Here is a 21,201-nt window from a genome sequence, read left to right on the forward strand (position 1 = left end):
TTTGGTTGTTCAGGCCACTTGTGGAACATTGCTAACAATGTTATTTTGAGGGATCAGCAGAAAAAATCATGAGAAATCATGTGTTCTGAACAAAGATGGTTTCCACCATCAAGAAAGCTGTACAGTTACCCAGCGTGTTTTCATAGACTTTTACCAATTAATACAGTACTGATTGACTGTTGGCAGGAATGCAGCCAATATTTAATGACCCTTCTACTCTGCTGCCAAGGCTGAGCCCCTCGGAGTGCAACAGTCCTTGCTGCACCCAGGGGTGTAATAATCACAGGCATCTCAAGAGCAACAACATTTTCTGTTTTCATGAACTGCTTTCAAGCTTGAAAGAATATGAGTAGGGCCAATAACATAGAGGACAGATGGCCTATGGCTAATTTGTAATAATAATCATCTGATAATATGTAATCTGGGCAATCCAATGAAGAAATAATCTCATACTAGAGGTTAATAATCTCTAAAAATCACTAAATTTCTGTAGAAAATTCATCTAATTATGGACCTCCTAGGACATAAGCATTCAGGGTTTCAATGCATTTGGGCTTTATGCCTGGATACCCCTAAGAGTGCAGCATCTCTAAAGTAATCCTGATTTACTCGTCTCTCGATTTCCAATTACCATTCTGCCTCAGAGACAGTAATAGTCACACTGGTGTATTTTCGAGCCTTGTATTTTAGATAAATAGCACAACTGTTATGCTGTGATCCACAGGTCTTTAAGGACAGGGAAAGAGGACAAAATGAGGAGTGGATTTGCACTCTACAAGAAGAAAAAGTTCAAATAAATTACACCCTGCTATCAATGAGACAATGGGCAAGCCAACAACACTTGGGTAAGATCAGAGACCAGACCAATACAGACATATGCTACAGACCAGCTGGTAGAGAAAAGGTGGCGGACAAGCCTTATTTAAGCAGTCTGGGGAAGCATGAGGATGGTGGTCCCTGGTTCTCACAAGGACTTTGATCATCCCTGATGTATCTTGGAAAGGTAACTTGTAACACTTCAAGCAACTCAAGAGGTTTCTGGAGTGCTTTGGGGTCAAAAATCAATTTTTGTTGCAGATGCTGGACTGGCCAGATCGGGAAAGTGCTCTGCTGAATATTCTACTCATAAATAATGATCAGGGATGTGAGAGCCTGCAGCAGCACTGACTGCAGCAACCCTGAAATGGGGGTTGTAGGGTCTGAGAAAAGAGAAGGCAAGCAGCAGAATAAAGATTTAGAGTCTATGATATTAAAAGAGATTCTAAAGAATTAGAACTATGCAAAAGGAAATTTTTTTTCTTATTCTGACCTACTTCTGAGGGCTTATACTTTTAGGGTGTTTATAATTTATCTAGGATGGCATGGAAGTACTTGTTTTTATGCAATAATAAAATTAATTTACTTTTTTTTTCTCAATGTAAGCAGATTCAAACAAGGTAGAGCACAAGACATGTTATTTTTTATTGAGAAAGAACTTTAGTACTGGACTTTCTCCTGTGAGTGAAGTTAAAATCCCTTGACATTTAGCTCAGCTTCCTCTTTGCTTTACACCTGTGTAACAACATTTCCCTGAAGTCACAGACCTATTATAGGAATGAACATGTCAATTTCTTAATTAATCCCATGGTGCAATGACATCTCGACAGCCTCTTTTTTCTTTGTCACTAAACTTATCTTGAGATCACCTCAAGGTTACCAATGCAGTAACAGTGGCTGAATGAGGAAAAGTATTGCACCATTCAGGTCTTCAGAGTTCAGAGGGTGTTAGTGAATTGGTGTCTTCTAAATCCATTCAGGTTTCAAGGTCCTGGGTTGTTTGGTAAATGTAGTATTTCTTCAGATGACTGTCACCTGTGCTGACATACTCAATGTGACTGGCATTACAGATCCATTCAGCAGGACACACATTTTGTCCTTCTGGTCTATTTTGCTCACCTAGCACTGACTAGTGCTTGTATAATGACCAATATAAGTTGTTCATCACTGAACTGCCATTTGGGCCATGGGTAGTTATTTGGGTATTTTTGGCAGTTGCATTTCTTAGGCTGGGGCTACATTAGTGCTTCTGAATGAAAATGAGGTTTGCATAGGAGGATCTGTACTGTCATTTGAATGTTTTTTTCTCAATTTTTGGCAGCTACAGTTTTTTCTTACAGTTGTTATAAGAGGTAAAAGCCCAAATCGGTGGGTGTAAAAATACAAACAAAACCAAATCACTCAGAGCTGCAACACTGAAATTCAACAAGAGAGAGACAAAACCACAACATGACCATATGGAAAATCTACAATGTTGAAATGATTTTTTTTTTAATGTTGAGAAGAAAAAGGCAATGATTTGTAAAAAATTTTGATGGAGTTATAAAATAAGCAGCAAAGTAAATCACTAATGATTTTACATAAACTTTATACAAAAAGAGCCCTTCCTGAAAATATTAGCACTTGGAAAACATATTGTTCATGGAAAAATTAGTAAATATTATCAAGTTACTTAAATATACTGCTGCTCTGAGGTTGAAATACAGAAACTCCATAGAATGAATTGAACTTATACCATACATCCTAATTTATCTCTTAAATTAATATGATTACCATAACACTCCATAAGAGTCTGTAAAAGCCAACCAGCATAGGCAGATTCTCTGGCATTCTTCAAAGGTGGAGCTCTTTCACCCACAAATTTAACTGACCTTCTTGGCCCCCTGCCTTTCAGAAACTGCAGATACAAATGTCGTGTGTATTAGCAACATAATGCACTGAAGGACAATTTGATGCTTTATCTGAAATATTAGAACAAAGAATAAGTGGTTATTGAAATCATGACTGACTTCAGCGGTCAGTAAAACTTGACATTCCTGTGAGACTTATTCTCAAAGAGCAGAAATGAATTCCGTAGGCAAATGTCACATACAAGCTCACCCTCCACTGGTCATGGCTAATAACCTGCCCATCACACCAGAGGACAAAAGGTGGCTGTACAATGGAGCAGCCAGTCACTAGAGAATTCCCAGGAAGCTTCACACAGCAGTGCCAGGCAGACTTGTGAGAAAGAGACCTGATGTTACATTCCAGTAAATACTAACAAGCTGTTAGTGCTAAAGTGAGGAATCCTGACTCCATTCGACAAACACACCTCCTGTTGACTGCAGCAGAAGCTCAGCAGGGGTCAGTCTGTAGCCCAAACAGGAGGGCTAGTCAGCTATTTAAAAGTCATCATACTTAACCACTTTGCTGTAGTCTTCCTCTTTAGCCTTCATCATTTTGGAGTTCAAAAGATCATTTCATTCATTACAGTGCCAATCCATTTATCCATGAAATATTTGTAGACTAAGATGCTATTTTGGATAGAAAGATTATGGTTACAATTGCAGTAGATTTGATGATTGCAAGCAAGTTAGGAGGAAGGAAATAGGGAGAGAAAATCAAGCAATGGCAGAGATCCGTGTTTATTTCTTTATTCACTTACACTGAACTATTTCTACTGTGTAATGTGGAAAAAAACATATTTCCATTCTGCAGTCATTTTTCTACAGCTATAACTATCTAAGGATGTACACATAGTAGCATCTCTAAGGAGAGGTAATACTCCCTGTCAGCTGGCATAGAGTCTAATTTTCTGGCTGTACTGATTGATCCAATAAAGGATGCTACCTCTATCTACAAACTTTGTCTCAGGAAATTTACTGATGAGGATTAGATTTTTTTTCTAATACCCTCCAAGCCAAAAATCTCACATGTGATCTCTCAGCAGGAGAGCTAGAAAACAGACTTGACTCACTTTCTTTTCATTTTGCTTCTGGGCTAAGACATACTACTGATTGCTTTGGTTTTATCCCAGGCTCACCCTTCAAGTTTCACCAAGGATGCCCCCATTACAATCAGTAACAAGAAAGATGATCTACCCTCCTGCTGTGGTTCCTAATCCTTTCTGAAGTCAGCCTCACTGTGTTCTCTTTTTCTTCCTCCATCTTACCTTCTCCTTGTAGCCACATTTTCTCTGCAGCCCTCCCTGCAACAACAGATCCCTCCTTCCACATCTTCATCTGCTCTCCTTTCAGACATAGGATACTGGCTTCTCACTGGAAAAGCTTGGCAGTTCAGCCTCTCCTCTCTGGAACATTTAATCTCCAACACTGGGCACCAATGTTCAGCTTGGACAAAAAGTACATTCCACATCCCATTTACCAAATTTCTGCCCCATGCTTGTGCCAGGCAGCAGAGTAAATTAGCAACATGCATCTGCCACAGTCAGAGATACAAACAATAGTATGTTCAGGAAGTCAACAATGAAAAAAAAAAAAAAACGCCTTGGGAGAATACAAATACAAGTTAAAAACACAAGTACTGACAGTCCCCAGAGCCTCCATATTACTAGGGCAGTTGCCTGCTACAGTAGAGATGGTAAAGCTCTCTTATCTAGCCTGAAAGGGACTTGAAAGCCTCAAAATCAACTACAAACAGAATCAGAAAATATGGTGTGTGGAAACAATAATTTTGTTGATCTCCTCAAAAGAAAAGTCTTGTGTAGGCCACTGAAAACAGGAGCATGCAGTACTGAGTGACTAGGAAGAAAGTACTTTGTTTGCCCATACCAAAAAGACAAGCGAGTATCTAAGCCAATCCATGCCTCAGCCACACCATGATAGGTTGGTTTAGTTTTCTGCCTCCAACCACTAGCAGCCAGAAGTGCAAAGCTCCTGTCTTGATGGCCACTGTCATTTTTCCATTGTTGTTCCCTCTGTTCCCAGATAACTGTCTATTTTTGGAGGAGCAGACCTCCAGACCAAGAATTTAAAGTCTTTGCAAAGGGCAGCTGGTGATATGCTGTATGCTTCTAATATAAGACCTTTGTTCAAGCAACAAAACATTAAACAACTCCCTCTTGCCTCACGTGTGCAGCTGTCTGTTGAGGAATCCCTGAGTTTAAATAAAATATGGAAGCACAATCATTAAATTAAGAGTAACTAATATATTCTATCCCTTCATTATATCAGTACGTTTCCCAGGTGGTGAGGTTTTATTCAGCTAATTTAATGTCCTATTAAGGGTATTAAAAGGAAGGATTAGCATGATAGTGAGAATGGGGAAATATCAGATTTAAGAGCAAAACTTTTAAAAACAAAGATTTATCATAGACTTAAGTGTTAAGTAATTGTTTGATCTTATAAGATACTGTTCAAATCTGTAGTTGAAAATTTTGGAAATATTCATTGTATGACCCATAACAAAAAGACTTGTGAAAGTAATTAGAGTTGTCATCTTAGCGCATAAAAGTCAAGAAAATGTCAGAGATACATCTCTTCTGTGTATAACACTACTGGCAAATTGAATTTAGGAATTTTTACGGATGCAATAGGAGTTTGATGATTTGTTTTAGCTATCTCTAAAAATGTCACTCATGTAGGTGTCAGCAGCTACTAAAGTGGAAACTATTAAGGAGACAACAAGCTGCAAAACAGCTAACTTTCACCTCCCTGTATTTTTCAGACCACGAGTTTGGAAGGTCTGGCTTTCATCCTGCCTTTCCTCATTGCTTTATACAACGCTATGTTCAAACTGGGGAAATTAGAAATCATCTCTAAGTCAAACAGTGTCTGAAATCTGTCCACAAATTGATTTTCTTTCTCCAACCTAAATTTCATAGCCCATAGAATAACAGTATCATCCTTGCACAAGTGATCAAAAGTTAGGAGGAGTTCATCCAGGAATGGATGGTGGTAAACTACATCAGCAGCCATAATGTAGTCAAAGTGACAGGATGACCTAGGAAAGTTCTTTTCCAGATCAATTCCCCAAGACAATTCCTTAACACAAGGCTGGTGCTTGCATTTCTGCTTTGTGTTTTGGAGAATGTTGTGCTGAAGGTTTTCCAGTAGTTCTGGCAAATCGGTGGCAGTCACATAGGCACCTGTGACACAGAGAAAACAAATATAATATTTGAATATGCATCCAGACTTGAGTAAAAGCCCATTCACAAAAGCCACTGCACAAAGAACTGTTTTATCAGGTAACTCTCACTGAGGGTAATAAAAAATTTAAAAACTCCCAATAATTCTCAGACATTGTGCTTAAAATAAATATTTACTTCCTAGTCATTCTACTCTACAGATTGGCATCCAAATGCAGCTGGTGGGGAGAAATCAGATACTTACTGTACCTTTATAACACATTGGTTAAAAGTACACTGGCTGACTAGGGATTGAAGAATACCAGTAACTGAATCCAAGAAGTCAGCATGAGATTTAAGCATTGCCTCAGGTTCTTTTCTTCTCACACAAGGAGCGTTCTCAAACTACAGAAAGCTGTAGTTCTGTTAAAATGCAGAAGCCACTATCCTGGATTACTCTTGAAGAGGAATAGGATGCCATGAGAGAAAGCACAACAGTGTCTGTAGCAGAAAAATTAAGTTGCTGAAGGAAAATACTGAAACACAAATGGATAGAAAGTGACCTGGCATCCGAGAGCTCTTTGGTCAAAGGAAGAGGATGCAATGGTCATATCTACATCTGGCTCAATCTGTTTGCCACTAACATCCTGTGAAGCCACTAATTTCTTATTTTGATCCCCAGTTTAACACAGTAAATGATGGCATATCTACTGGGACCTCCTTTACTGCATCCAGCCACTCACTGAAAAAATAACAAGGCATGTTTCCAAGCAAGTCTTTTAGAATTTACTGTTTCTTGCTCTTGTAAGCTTTCAAACAACAGTCTTTTAGAAGAACCAAGCCATGTCCTTTGTCCACCACTATTCATCTGAGAGATGTTTCCTAGAGCATAAGAGAAATGTCATATACTCACCCAGCAAACTGGCTACTATGGAGACCAAGCCAGTTCCAGCTCCAATTTCAATCACATTTTTGTCAACCAAATTGCATTGTTTAGAATTAGTTTCCAAAAAATAACACAGAACAAGAGCCTGTAGGGAAGGGAATCCATGAACATACTGAACAAATTAATGAAATAAATCCCTTTACTAAATATGAATTGTCACGTAAAAGCATGCAAAACAATTGTTGTCTGCTCAAATAAGCAATATTTATTCCAGCACTATTCCTAAAGGATCACCACTTACTATGATCTTTGGGCTCTGTAGGCAACAAAATAAATGCTACAACATGCCTCCATATAGGTTTGTAAATTATTATGGCCAGAAGGAACAACTGCAATTAGATAATCTGCCACAACTCATAACATGAACTGTAAAACTGGGCTTACTTCTGATTGAGATAAAACGTGTCCTTCACAAAGACATCTTGATATAAGGGCTGCTTGTGAGAGAGAATCCACAACAACCCTTGTTAAGTTCTTCCAATAGTTGATTATTTATAACAATCATTAATTCTTGTTAAGTTTCAAAAGGGACAAATAGATTTACTCCCTTTTCTTCTGGTTCAGTTTGTTTGCAGTTTCTATGTGCTTAGTTTGTTGAGCTTAGCAAACTTTCACAGTAAATATAGCTACAAATAGCATCTACAACAGACTCCTTACATATGTATATATAAATTAAGAAGATTCTTCAGCTTTTCTACCCTGTCTCACACTGACCAGTGAGTTTTAGTTCACTGTTGAAAAAGAAATTCCTTATTTTATTTCTCTGATAAAGATAGTTTCCTTATTTTCTTCCATATTTTTCCCAGGCTTTGATAGTTCTATGGTTTCCATTGACAAATAGGATAGTTGCCACACCTCTCACAATACAGATGACCATTTGGAAAGGCAATTATTAGACATTTGCTCTGGCACAGAAAAATTAGTTTTGCTTTTAACTGATTAAAAATGAGAAGGAAAGGAACAGGAGGACTGCTGACCCAATGTGAACATGCTAGAAATTCAAACAAAGGTTTTGTTTTCTATCTCTTAATTCAGAGCACGGAAGAGAAGGTAATGTGAACATATACATATATATATATATATCACTTAATCAACAACACTTTGATATAGAAATAAGTCTGTGAGAACCAGGAATAATTAAAGTCAGGTTCCTAAAGCTTGGGTCTGATATTGGACACATTGTATTCAGATTTCCTCCTAGTTACATTAATTCCTATAATTCCTTCCCTCAGAGTTTTTCTGCTGTAGAAACTGGCTGACATAATAAAGTTTCTGAGGGTTACATCAGGGAAACTTTGAAATCTGCCTTCCTTTCCATGAAGCATGCAGAAATTTTATTTTCCTTAAAGTTTCTGCACTCTTGACAAATTTCTGATATTTTTCAGAAAATTTCAAGTAGAGCTAGATGGAAGAGGAAAAGAGAACGTTATGAGACAGAGATTGAAGGGCTGTCTTCCTTCCACAACAAAACTGGCTAAGCCCTTCCAGATGAAAAACATATGTTTTTCAGTGAAGCCCATGATTTTGTGAGAATAGTTGGTAGTCAGCCAAACTTTCCATGAAGACATGCACAGAGGTCACTAAAACATACAGTACAGATGACTGGTCCAGGTCTCCTAAAACCAGAATAATCATTTGGACTTCAAAACAGAAGAGTAAGACAACTATCCTCAGCTGAACTATGGTCATACTTATAAAAAATAGTACGATCCTAGGAGTTGGGAATTATGCAGTTGGGAAAGAAATGGAGTGTCCTGGGTCTCTCCTATAGGGACACAAATTTCAATTGCATTGTGGCATCTCCCTGGTGATTTCTTTCAGTCTTAATTATTTCAAAATAGTCAGTTTGCTGCATTGTACAAATTCCAAGCTTGAAGAAGGCTCCTTGTATGGTGAGTGTATTGATGGTTCTTACATCAAGAGCCAACAACAGTCGTTCTCTCCAACTAGATTTCCAGCTGTTTAAGAAACTGAAAGCTCCAGCTGAACATTTTCTCATGTCTCTGTATTAACAAGGTAGATTTGTTTCTTACATGAGTAGGTTGAGTAGCTTCTATGAGTGCTAACACCTTGTGAGCTCGTACCACAGTTGTTTCCACAACCTGGATCTGCCTGCTACACAGCCATCTGTATTTATAAAATGTACAGAAATGCAATCATCATAAAACTGACATATTTCTTTCAAAATATGCTTGTAATTGGCTACAGGATTAAAAGTTACAGGTAAGCGAGGAGAGGACACAAGATCATACACCTTGTGTGACTGGGGCACAAACAGGAAATACCATGTAAGCTTTGAGAAACATGAATCCACACAAAACCAGGTTAAATTCAGGTTTGGGATTTGCAGAACAGAGACAGAGAAGCATGGAGTTATTTCCTTGGGTTTACAACATATAACAAAATACATTTATCACAAAAACAAATTTAAAAGTGCTAGAAGGCTCCAAAAATAAAAAGTAATGATACCACAAAAATATTGTACCGATGACCAGACGACTGCCCCATAACAGTCAGTGGCTTCTGTAATTCTTATCTCATGGCCGGCAAAGTGAAAGCTTTCCCAGGTCCTATGTGTTATAAGAGCAGGAATAAAACGTCTCCCCATGATTTCTGCAACTATCTGTTCATCTCCTTTTTCCCCTGGAAGCAAAAGTATAAAAGGTCAAACAGGCTGAGTGGATTAATAATGAAACTACCAGTTCATATTGAAAAGCTGATTTGGAAGCAAGCACATAAATTACATCTGTGAAGAAAAACACATTTCACCATTAATAGTTAGCATGGTACACAGCAATTCTCCTGAATTCTTATTGAAGTTTTCAGTGTGTGACTAAATTTCTTTTCCTGTTTCATTGAAGTAGCCAAGTTCATAAAAAGTAAAGAAGGAGAATGTTAGCATACATTGCTTTGCATTTCAGTAATCCAAAGTAAATTTTTCCCTTTAAAAACAGCTGCCCTGAGAGGTACTCATGGTCTTATGCACTCGGATTTTTCATTATTCTCCATATCCTTTTACTGTTCACTTTCCCCATATTATGGTTCTTTTTGACAGTAAACAAAAGAAGCCAGAGTATCATTTATAAGTCTGTCACAAAACTTGTGAAACAGATCCTAGCAACACAAATTATGACAGACAGGAGTGAAAGCACTCGTGTTGTCAGGAAAGCTTATCCGCCCACCCCAACAGAGCCCTGTCAGAGGGATTCTTTCCAGTTGGCTTGGTATCCTGAATGCCATCCCTGTTGCTAAGCAAAGAATATTTATGATAGCTAACATAATCCTGGATAACTCTTCTAACAGGAGAGGATTCATTCCCTTTTAGCTGAATACCAAACTAGTTTCAGTTTTGCCATCACCACACAAAACTGCACCACAATGTTAGAAAAAAATATTTAAGTGAAGTTGTCTAGATCATTTCCTTAGCAAAGTCTAGATTCATTCCAAGTTTTCACAGGAATTTCGCTGTCATTGACAGCTATGATCTGTTGGCAAACCAGCGAACGAAAACATGTTTACAAGCTACACCTTATAGAAAGCACGCTAGAGATTTAGATAACTGGGTCACCACCTTGTCCAAAGCACAGTTTCTGTATCAAGCCTGCAGCTCCCACTGAAATCACAGATATTGATTTTGGGATCTGCATGGAAATTGCAGGCCCGGTGGATATTAAAAATGAAACCAATTATGCATTTGTCAACTTAAAACATATTGGTTTACTGAAGATTCTTCACATTTTCTTCCCACTCAAGTCAGTGCAGTGACAGGATATAATGACCCCAAGTGTTGTCTTTTATGTTGCCATATGTTTCAGTATTTTTATTGTCAAAACCTATGGACAAAGTCTCTCTCCCTTCCTTGTGATACAAGGCCCCAGGAACAAAATCAAGGGTGAGCAAAGAAAAAGATGATACCAAACAAAAAGACATCAGGAAGCTGCTCAGGCTCATTAGCCAGTTCTTTAAGCTTGCAACTCAACTTTTAGCATCAGGGGAAACTAGAGAATAGCAGCAAACAAGAAAGAAAAACCAAAAATGTTCAGTCTTGGTATGCTGACACTAAGAAAAAAAGAAACATGAAAAGCTAACTCACCAACCACAGTACTTGTAGAATTTATTGTGGGAGTGGAGGGGAGAGCCCTAATCATGGGGTACAGCAAAATTAAAAAGAATACCATGCATATACTACTGGGAAAAAATACAAATACAATTTTTATAAATTTTATAAATGTAACTAAAATAAAATAATCAACATTGAGAAGATGGTATTTTAAGATGTTAGGAAACGAGCAGTATGTGTCAGCCTCTTCAAGCCTCTAATGTTAAGCTGGGAGAAACCACATGCATCACTGTGCCTGTAATCAGGGAGCTGCTGACAAACATCAGTTAAGTGCCAGGGAAATACTGCCTCAGGGCAAAATTAATCTTCTTTTTATGAAAGAAATAATAAAAAGCTGTCTTATTACACATATCGTAAGTGTATTTAATAGATCATCCTGTTTCCAAGCATACCAGATATAGTCTGCTTTTAATCTTCTACAATTGCTTAGAGCAGTCTGATCTTGTTCTGTGAGCATTACAAGCTGTGGAACTAAAAGCTATTCTTTCTATTACCTTTCAATTACAACCATTTTTCTTGATTCTTCCTCCCTTGACATCTGTTTTGGATCCAATTTTGTTGAGAAGTTGGTAACTTATTAAGTCTTAACTTATAAAGTTCCTGCCAGAAGATCGATAAACTTTAAGCAGTATTATAGCTGCCCCTCTAGCACTCAATAAACATTTCCCACCTATTCCCTACAGGATCAGCAAACTTTCTACTTCAGGTTTGCATGGCACCTACACTAACAGAGTCTGTAGGCCACTGCTCCCTTCCTGAGCTAAACTGTTTGCACCCCTAAAAGGACAATCCCAAATCTGCTGATCAATAACACCACTTTTTGCCCGTCTTATCCCTTTGGTAATCTTCCAGGTGGCTTATCTGGAGAAGCTTACACTTTTTTTAACTTTTTCCCCTCTAAGAAGACAGTACTATTGTGAAAAATCAAAAGGAATATGTGTTTCACCAGAGTTATCATATGTTAGACAAGACCCAAAGGAGAAGCTTTATCAGAACCAGGATGCTAATCATCTTGACAAAGAGTGCTGACAAAATAAGGAGTGCAAACTTTTAGCTGGATTCACTTATTTCATACAAGTTTCCCTTTGTTCAGGAAAAAACACTCCTCTGTTTGCTGCTTTTTATCTTTCAGAATAACTTCTGGTAGGACTGCATAAAAGGAAAGAAGTTAATTTTACTGTAACTTCAAAGCAGTGAGAGTAGAAGAATAAAAAACTAGTGGGAAATCTTTCAAGCAACACAAAAACTCTTGTAAGAGTAAACAAAATCCAAGTAAGATGAGCTCTTTTAATATCTGAAAGCATTAAGAAAATTCTGCTGGTACTTTTATCAAACTAGTTTCTTGGTAACAGATGTAAAAAGCTGAAAGTGGGTTATTCTCCTGGAAGTGTTTACTTCTGTGTTAGTCCATACTCTCTTGTTCAGAAAAAATCCTGAAATTATGAGTCAATTAATTGATTGTAATGACATTTTAAGACAAAAAGAGATGACTCATCAGTAGAGTAGGATCAGATAAGAGAAGAAGAGGCTTGACTGACCTGGCTCTCAATTCATGTAAGAATGGAAGTGCATAATGGGCATTTCCAGCAGTGCTGCTGGAGCACAGGGACTGAACTATCAGAACTTAAACGTCTGACAGCACTGGCTCTTCCCTTCTTCACAGAGCCAGAAGAAGACAAACACACAGGTGTTTGACTAGATAGGTTTGCCCTCACTCCTCTTCTGTGAGGTGGAGAAGTGTGGAAGTGGTAAAAACACAGGATGATTTCCTTCAGCCTGTTCATCGATTTGCATGAGCAAGTGCAGAAACCACTGGAGTTTCTAGTGCCAGAACCTTATTTGCAGAAAGATGAGGCAGTTTGATCCTGCCCAGGTAACATATAGAAATTGAAATAATTTTTCTTAGTGAAACAGATAGAACTCCATTGGTCTTGAACTTGTGTACCCAAATTTCCCATCTATATATGCCTCAAATTCTTCAAGAATATCTGTAAGTTTCTTAAGACTTTTTGCCTAATAGGTCAATTACTTACAGTGTTCTTTGAAATATTCTAGATAAAGAATTGTTTATCATAGATGTTTATCAACATCTTTGGAGCATGTTCTCTGAGCTCCCTTGATTTTACATTAATATCAGGGCAGAGGGAAAAAACTCATGTACTGCTGACACATCTTGCACTATATCATCAACATCAAATGAGCATAAACATCATTCTCAAAGGCAAAGCAACTGAAAAGTGAAAAGCCTCCCAAAGAAACATACTACTCAGATGGAAGACTGGATTAGTGAAGTTAGTGGCAGGTTGGTTAGAGAAACATGTGTCAAGCTGCAAAATCTTGTCTAGGGAATCATAGAATTTTGTTGTCACATTCACAAGTCGTGTTAAACAAATGTTAAAATGTTAAAATGTTAGAACAAAACCTAAAGAAAGAAATTTACATGAGTTCTGCAAAGAGAAAGCTGGAGAAGTCCTTCAAGTAGGGAATGGAAGGTAGAAGGAAAATAACAGGAAATAGACCAGGTCAGAATGGAACGTGTTGCAAACTGCAGCATTTTTTTCTATAACAATGAAGAAGACAATCTTATCTGCACACTTTTAGCTTAGAATGAGTAGAAGTATTACCTGTTTCGAAATTAGCAACACAATCAGCTATTTACACCACTTGTAGCATAAGATCATGCCTGGACATATACAGCTCCATCAGAAATGGTAAACTAAAAATTCAGTTGAGTATCTTCCATCAATTAAAAGCATATGTTAAATCTCTCACTGCATAACTAGTCATACTGCCTGCAATATTGTATTCTCCACTGAATGAAAAGGGAGCTGTAAAACAGCACTTAAAATGCCAAAAAAGCAGCAAAGACAAGAGGGCTAAATCAAAATTATATTTAAAAAAAAAAGTTACCACTGTCTAGATACCTGGATTAAAACATAGCTAAAAAAATAAAAGGACCTTTCCACATGAAAGCTGTGAAGAATATACTAGCAGTCAATATCTCCACTTTCAGACTGATTCACAAATAATACACAGAGTAACAAAACATACTCCAAGTATTTATTAGTGGATTAGAACAGCACTCATTCAGAAACAATAATTTCACCCATTGATTCATGGGAACAGTCTACAGGAAAAGAAAAACCGTATTAGTCTCTTTCGAGTGTGGGCCTGACTCTACTTGATCTCTTGAGGTCAAATGGTGTCACAGCCCAATGTCACAAGGAAATAAGATCCAATCATCTTCTGCTTCTCTCCTGCTTTGATGGATTTTCTCCAACTGGCAAAAGGAATGAAATCCAAGACTTCAGCATGAACTTGACCTGATGAAGTTCAGCCCTACAGCAACATAGTCTCCCTTCTTCAGGAGAAGTATATTCTCACCTGTAGATTTTGATTTAAAATTTACCCTTTAGATTTGTCCTTACAAATATTTTAATACCATGCATCTACAGCTGTGAAGCTGGTTCCTCTATGACTTCTCAGAAATTGTCTCCTCACAGGAGGACTAGCTATGCTGATATTACTGATTGAGTAATGCAAGGTAATTTCCAAGAGATTCCAAGAATTCATAATGGCCAGGACTCTTCAGATAACCCCCACTCTGGATACATTGGACTGGAGCCATCCAAACTAAATGTTTAAAGATGTATTTTACATATATCATGTGGGTATAATTTATATAGTACACACAGATTATATAGTAAGTATCTATAATAGCTATCTATATATCCCAAAGTCAAGAGGATACCTGCAAAAAGATCAGTAAGGGAACAAACCTGCAACCAAGTCTGTAGCTGTAGGAGATGACTGGAGAAGAGTTACATTACTCCACTGAGAGAAGTCATCTCAAGGCATCCCAATAAATCCATATGGGTATTTCCAATGGCTCAGACCAAGTTTATCCTAAAATTACGAAAACATCCCAATACTACAGGACTCTGGAATCTCAGTATTTTTACTGAGCTACTGACATGTTAGGATCAGAGTCCTAGTCTTGAAAGTATAACAGATGGTTCCATGGAAACATACACAATCCTGAATCACAAAGTAGTCCCTAAATTTCAGGCAGTATCACTTTAGTATCTTTATTCCATTCCACTTATTTCTATTCAATTCCATTTCAGCCTAAGCACCCTTAAAGGAAGGGGATAGAAGGGAAGGCTAATCATGCCCTTGACTTTACCAAAGTCAGATGTAACCTACACCTTTCTAAGAATATAAAACAAAGTACCATTCCAGTACTTGTCTAAACTGCACAGCTATTTTTTCCTTACTGCACCCCTACCTAAAAAAAGGGATATCATCGTGTAAGTGTAGGCATTCCAGTACATTCATTACAAGCTCAGCCTGCTGAAGTGATGGCAATGAAGGGGTGTATTATATTGATTAACCCGAGACACCATGTCAGAGTAATAAAATGCTTGAAACTTTATACTTTGAAATGCAGAAATACAGAACTAGCACTCACAGGCAGCCTCTTCTCAGCCAAGAGACAAAATGCACTTAACCCAGAGCATGAGGACACAAGAACAGAAGGATTTGCTCACAGTATCCAGTCTGTGTATTTACCCAGGCTTGAGAGGTACGTTTTCAATTTCAAATTTACATCACTGATATCCCAGCCCTATCCAAGTCACAGGTCATCTAAATACCATTAAATAGCTGATAATAGAAGTACTGTAGTCATTTTATCTTATGAACACATAACGAATTCAAGTTTGCCAAGTACTTCCCTTGTTAATTCATCATGTTTGTCTGTCATTGAAAACATCTTCAGGTCTAGGCTCAGTAGCTAGTTCATCTCTAAAAATAACAAAATTATTTCCCTTTGACTACAAAGCAGACTATGTTCTTAAATTAGATGGACTAATGTTCGGTATAAAAGGCAGCTAACTCCCTAACAGACAGGAAGAAACTCAAGAAAATGTTGTCAGTATTCACTTACCAATAATTCTGGATTTCTAAAATATTCCTTTCTGTAAAGGACCTGAAAGTAACCTAACAACACCAACCCATGCAATCATACCACTTTTCTCATGTGGCAGTTGAGAAATATTATTTATGGTCAAAATGCAGCTACTGCAAAGGCTAAAGAAGTGAAAATAGGAAAGGTGGGCACATGGCTGAGAGGTAAGAATAAGTTACAGACTTCCTTATAAAGTTAATGTATGCCTTGATTATTTGAGTGTTGCCTGCAACTTCTGTTCTATCCATACACAAAAAGTTTTCACTTGAGTTTAGCAGTGCCTTAAACAAAAGTGTGTCTACTTGTTGAGGGGAGAGAAAGAGTACAGAGAAATGTTAAATCAAGAAGGTGGGCCATCAGAAAACCAGGATTGCAAGAATCATGCTAGAAGGATAACAAGCAAAGAAAAGTCCAACTACTAATTGGCCACTCAGCTGTGAAGAGGCAGACTTGGGGTCCATGCTCAGGTCCCAGGATGTTTCTCACATTTTACAACAAACTGAAAAAGTGCCAGTGGGGAAGGGAACAAGAGAGATAAGAAGTATCTTTAGAAATAACCCAGGAAATATGAATGAAATGCTATGTCTTTCCCTCTTCCCAGCTGAATTATTTTAAATTGTAGGTTACAGGGTTAGGATGCTTTTCACTTGGCTCCATTCCAAGTACATCCCAGTTAGGGAACATTTCTGGAGTCCACCAAGACACTTGAAAGGATGGCAGGAATTGCCATCAATTAGGACATCTGTCAGGCAGGGCAAGTATAAGGAGTGTGTCCCTTCCAAAATGTCAGGAGTTACGAGAAGGTTACGTGGTCAGCATTTTCTCAGATATTTATGGATTAAAAACTGAGCCATGGCCAAGTGAAGAGAGAGACTATGGACTGTCAAGGACAAGTACACTTTGCAAACTTGCCCTTCTCCTTTTGTCTCAGAGATAAAATTATTCTGGGGTGAATTTACATAATGTAACTGAGGTAAAGTAATTCACTATCCCAAGAAATTAAGACCAGAGTGGTAGCATCTGCTCTCAGAAAAGTTTAGCCAAGGACAGTTAAAGCTAATATGAGAAATTATGTGAGGAAAGGAAAGAAAAGAGACATCTAACAATGAAGGTGTGGAGAATTGATTGTTTAGTCACAAAAGAGATGATCAGACTGGGTGAGGACCGAGCTGTAAGATGAAAACCAATGGTAATAGGAATCATGAACAAAATAAGGAGAACATATGACAAGTTAATTAATAAGCAAAGGGGAAAGCACCAAATATAAAGAGCTCTCGGACTGTGAGACTAGTGCTACACTGGAACAGGTTGCCCAGAGAAGCTGTGGATGCTCCATTCCTGGGAGTATTCAAGGCCAGGCTGAATGGAGCTGCAAGCAACCTGGTTTGGTGGAACATGTCCCTGCCCATGGCAGGGGAGTTAGAGCTAGATGGTCTTTAAGGTCCTTTCCAACACAAACCATTTCATGATTCTGTGATCCTACAACTGGAACTTGCAAAGAAACTGAACAGGAATAAGAACCCTGAGAAACAGATATTGAGGCTGGGCAGGTGAAATAATGAAATAGTAATGGGAAACATGATAGATAAAAAAGATGAGAACAAGGAGGGCACAGGCTCGGAGTGATGGAGCAGGCAAGTCTCCATGCATCCAGTTCAGCAACCTTCTACCTCCTGAACCTAGCATGGAAATTAGGATGGCAAAGGTGTCAGATAAAACTGTAAAGATATCCAATTTTCCATTCATGTCTCTTCGTGATCTTAGACTAATGTTTATAGACATGGAAGAGAACTACATGGCTTTACACAGACCACAACTCAGATGAGATTTTAAACAAAAAATATTATGAAAAATAAAGTAATTTTTTCAATCTCTTCCTTATGCACTCAGCTGTAGAACATAACTAGACCCCATCCCAAAACATGTGCATTTGTCTTGATACCTTGTCTATTCCTGGTGAGCACTAAAAAGGGGACTGATTATGAAGCTTTAGGATCTTCAAAGACATCCAGCCATGAAAGTACTCAAGAGGAAACACTGTCAAAAGCCCCTGAAGGTACATGAAGGTTGGGTCTGAGGCTGTCAAGACAGAAGCCAAGCTTGTAATAACCAATTCTCCTAACTGACAGCCTGTAAACAAACCTCTCTGAATAGCTTGATCATAGTCACAGCTTCATTCCCTGGAACCAGACACAAGCAAGTAACTGGAGGACAGATGCCAGGCACCAGCAGGAAACTGCCAGGACAAGAGTATGCAGGTATGACATACTTAAGATACGATGTGCATTGTTAGAATACTACAACAGTGCTGGCTGTAGCACTTTCTGTACAAATGCCATAAACACAGTTCTTCAGAAACAAACAAATGAGAAGACAGCTCCTTGTCAGCAAGACACTTTATTCCTTATACTTAGCAATATTAAGTGCAACAAGGAAACATAAGGAAATAAGAAACATTTTACCTTCTTGTCTTTCCAGTTCTCTGACCCATTGATTGTGTAGATGATTATGCTGTGGTGATGTCAAATCCATACTATGCCACAAACCCTGGGACAGAGAAACATATGCCTGGCTGAATAAAATTACCTTTTTTCTTCTTTCGCACGTAAGCTTCATTAAAAAAAAAAAAAAATTTACATGTATTATGCTAGAATTTACTTCTATAGATAATAAAGGTATGAAGACACATAAGCATCAATATTCAAAGCATAAAAGTACCAGAAGCAGCAAACTAGTTCAACTGCTTTACTCTCACAGAGGAAAAAGAACAGATTGGAAAAAAACCCAAACAAACAAAAAAAAACCCCAAAACCTAAAAGATTTTATCAATATTTGGAACTATTTTATGACATTTTAAAATTAGAATCAATTAAAATCAGGTTGGGTAGGCTTATAAAGGATTGAAAGGAAAGGTGGAAACAAACAATTCCTGAAAGAGAATAAAAATTGCACCAATAGGATCTAATCCTGTTGGAATTAATGGGCTTGGAAGGGAAGGAGACAACCTACTAGTAAAATTCACACATGAGAATAAGGGAACAGGATCTACAAACAACATGCTGAACAGAAAGCATATGTACCTATATGAACAGACAAAGAACATGCTGGAGAAAAAAGAAGTAGGGAAAGTGGGACAGAGGACAATACAACTTCCAGCTGTCTGCAGAAAAGCAGACAGACAACAAATAGTCTCCATTTCTTGATATTTTACCATCAGAAAGAACACTGAGTTCACAGCAAAACAAACAAACAAACAAAAAAACCCAAAAAAACCAAAAGAAAGCCCCAAAGAAACACAACCCCCCAAATAATAACAACAGAAAAAAACCCCAAAAACAACAACAACAAAACCACAAACACAAAAACAAAAAAAAAAAAACCAACCCAGAAACAAACCAGTGCTTTGACAATTTTTGATGCTTTTATATGATTTTTAAATATGCACTCTTATGTGGAAATTTGACTGATTTTTGCCAGGATAGTTACAGGCAGCATACAGTTAATAATCTACAGGTGTCTAAACAACACCCCACAGGGATGCAATTAAACAAGGTAATGACTAAAAGAGTATCTCTCTACAGTGGAGGGGAAAAAAATGGGCAATCAAAGTAAAAATACATTCTGAATATCAAATCTTCCTCATGGTACAGTCTTAGGCAGGGTTTTCTCTCAAAACTTCAGGATAAAGAGGACAGTATGAAAAAGGCCTCTCCTGTTTGAGATGCACCTTACTCTCTTGACTTCACACTACAAAAGACACACAGGTTTAATGTTTAACTTTGCTACTACAATACCAGCAACTAGTATCTGTTTTGAAGGTGAAAATAACTTAGGGGGTTTCTACATATCACCATAGCACACATAACAAAAATATTGCCATGATATTTACATCTATATGTGAACTTAGCAATAGCAACATCATTAGATAGGCAACAGAAAAGAGACTCAGTGGGATTCAAAGTCTCTGTATGCATCTTCAGAATAAAAAGTAGCATAAGAACTACTGGGATATTAAGCAGAAAATGCTACACACATTCATCAGCTTGTCTACCTCAGAAGTATATTAAAGGAAAAAAAGGACATTTTCTTCCTATTAGAAGACAAAATAAAAGGTAAAATCACCCTACAGGACAAATCCTTTGTATTTTGTAGTCCTCTACATTTTTTATGTCAGTCTAAAATTATCCTGAGGTATGCTGAACTACGCAGCAACCAGTCTAACAGAAGCATTTAGGAGTGCTACAAGCAACTAAATAGCTCAGAACAGCTCGGTTACGCCGTCTAAAGCAAATGATACAAACTAGCTTAGAGTAAAAGACACGGACAAGTGAAACACCACTGGCATCACCACATTTCGGTCAATGTTACCTGAATCTCTCGCAGCTTTCCCAAGATGGTGCTCCAACAGCAAAGTCCTTATCTGCCCCGTGGCTTTCCCCGCAGCCAGCCGCAGGCAAATGCGCGTTCCAAAGCCTGTGTCACACATTGCCAACATCCCCACACCGGAGCAATAATAAATCCCGACAGCTGCAGCACAAAGAGGGCACCACGCACCGCCCTCATGTAAGGGAGCAATTTTGTAACAGCAGGAGGCACCCTCTCAAGGGAGCTCCAACCAACAAAGTAGCCAACTTGGGAGTACTGTTTACAAAACAAATAGTGGCAGCGTTTTAGCAACGCTGTTACTAAAAAGTAACCGAAGAGCAAAGAGTCATTCTTCAGAGCCAAAAGGTTCTTCCAAGCATAGAGAAAAATTTACCTGCATCTGAAGCTCACATTGGAATGCAGAACTGTAACAAAAGAAATAAGCCCTAAAATCCAAGCCTGCTTTACCCCACAACACAGCTATCAACCTGCATAAATATAAATGTACCACTCCTCCATATCCAAGATGTCCATTCGCTCAACAGCTGGCAAACACTGTTGTGGGGACAAATATAGGTATCTAAGACTTCTCTTTTTTAGACTGTAATCAGTTCAGGAGCCATCTCTCACTCTACACATTTTTTAGAAAAATTAGACTTCAACCTTTACTGGAGTTTCTAGGTGTTGGCAAGAAATTATCAATTATTGCACAAAATACTAACCAAGCCCTACACTGAAGTGAGGGTCTCTGTACTTGGCTATACTCGGCGGAAGAAATTAAACATTAACTCTTCTACATTTATAAACAATTTACCAGGGCCTGATACACCCTTTTAAAGTAAAATTCAATAATGCTAACAAGTGATTCACAAAATAGTGCTGTAAACTGGCTGGACAGACTGAGAATTTGCTTAAAA

At 38.0% G+C, this 21,201-nt stretch overlaps 1 protein-coding gene and 1 long non-coding RNA gene across 5 annotated transcripts; one reads left to right on the plus strand and one right to left on the minus strand.

Moving 5' to 3' along the window:
- Positions 1-489: 489 nt before the first annotated feature.
- On the plus strand, positions 490-4,951 carry LOC146444539 (uncharacterized). The gene is made up of 2 exons (XR_014851091.1): positions 490-1,003; positions 1,078-4,951. It is a non-coding gene; the product is annotated as an uncharacterized LOC146444539 (long non-coding RNA).
- LOC146444540 (methyltransferase-like protein 21E) lies at positions 4,469-20,465 on the minus strand. Of its 4 annotated transcripts, none has more exons than XM_085056730.1 (5): positions 20,288-20,427; positions 18,382-18,466; positions 8,864-8,957; positions 6,798-6,915; positions 4,469-5,905 (listed from the first exon to the last, which is right to left on the minus strand). In XM_085056730.1, the coding sequence occupies exons 2-5, from the start codon at positions 18,408-18,410 to the stop codon at positions 5,481-5,483; spliced, it is 666 nt and encodes a 221-aa protein (XP_084912856.1). In that variant the 5' UTR covers positions 18,411-18,466; positions 20,288-20,427; the 3' UTR covers positions 4,469-5,480. The 4 variants fall into 4 exon arrangements, with proteins under 4 accessions (XP_084912856.1, XP_084912848.1, XP_084912838.1 ...); XM_085056722.1 differs by lacking the exon at positions 8,864-8,957 and adding an exon at positions 9,316-9,473; XM_085056712.1 differs by lacking the exons at positions 8,864-8,957; positions 18,382-18,466 and adding an exon at positions 9,316-9,473 and having other exon boundaries at positions 20,288-20,465.
- Positions 20,466-21,201: the final 736 nt, after the last annotated feature.

Source organism: Lichenostomus cassidix, chromosome 1 (genome assembly GCF_008360975.1).
Source record: "Lichenostomus cassidix isolate B80296 chromosome 1, HeHo_3.0, whole genome shotgun sequence".
Classification (NCBI taxonomy): domain Eukaryota; kingdom Metazoa; phylum Chordata; class Aves; order Passeriformes; family Meliphagidae; genus Lichenostomus; species Lichenostomus cassidix.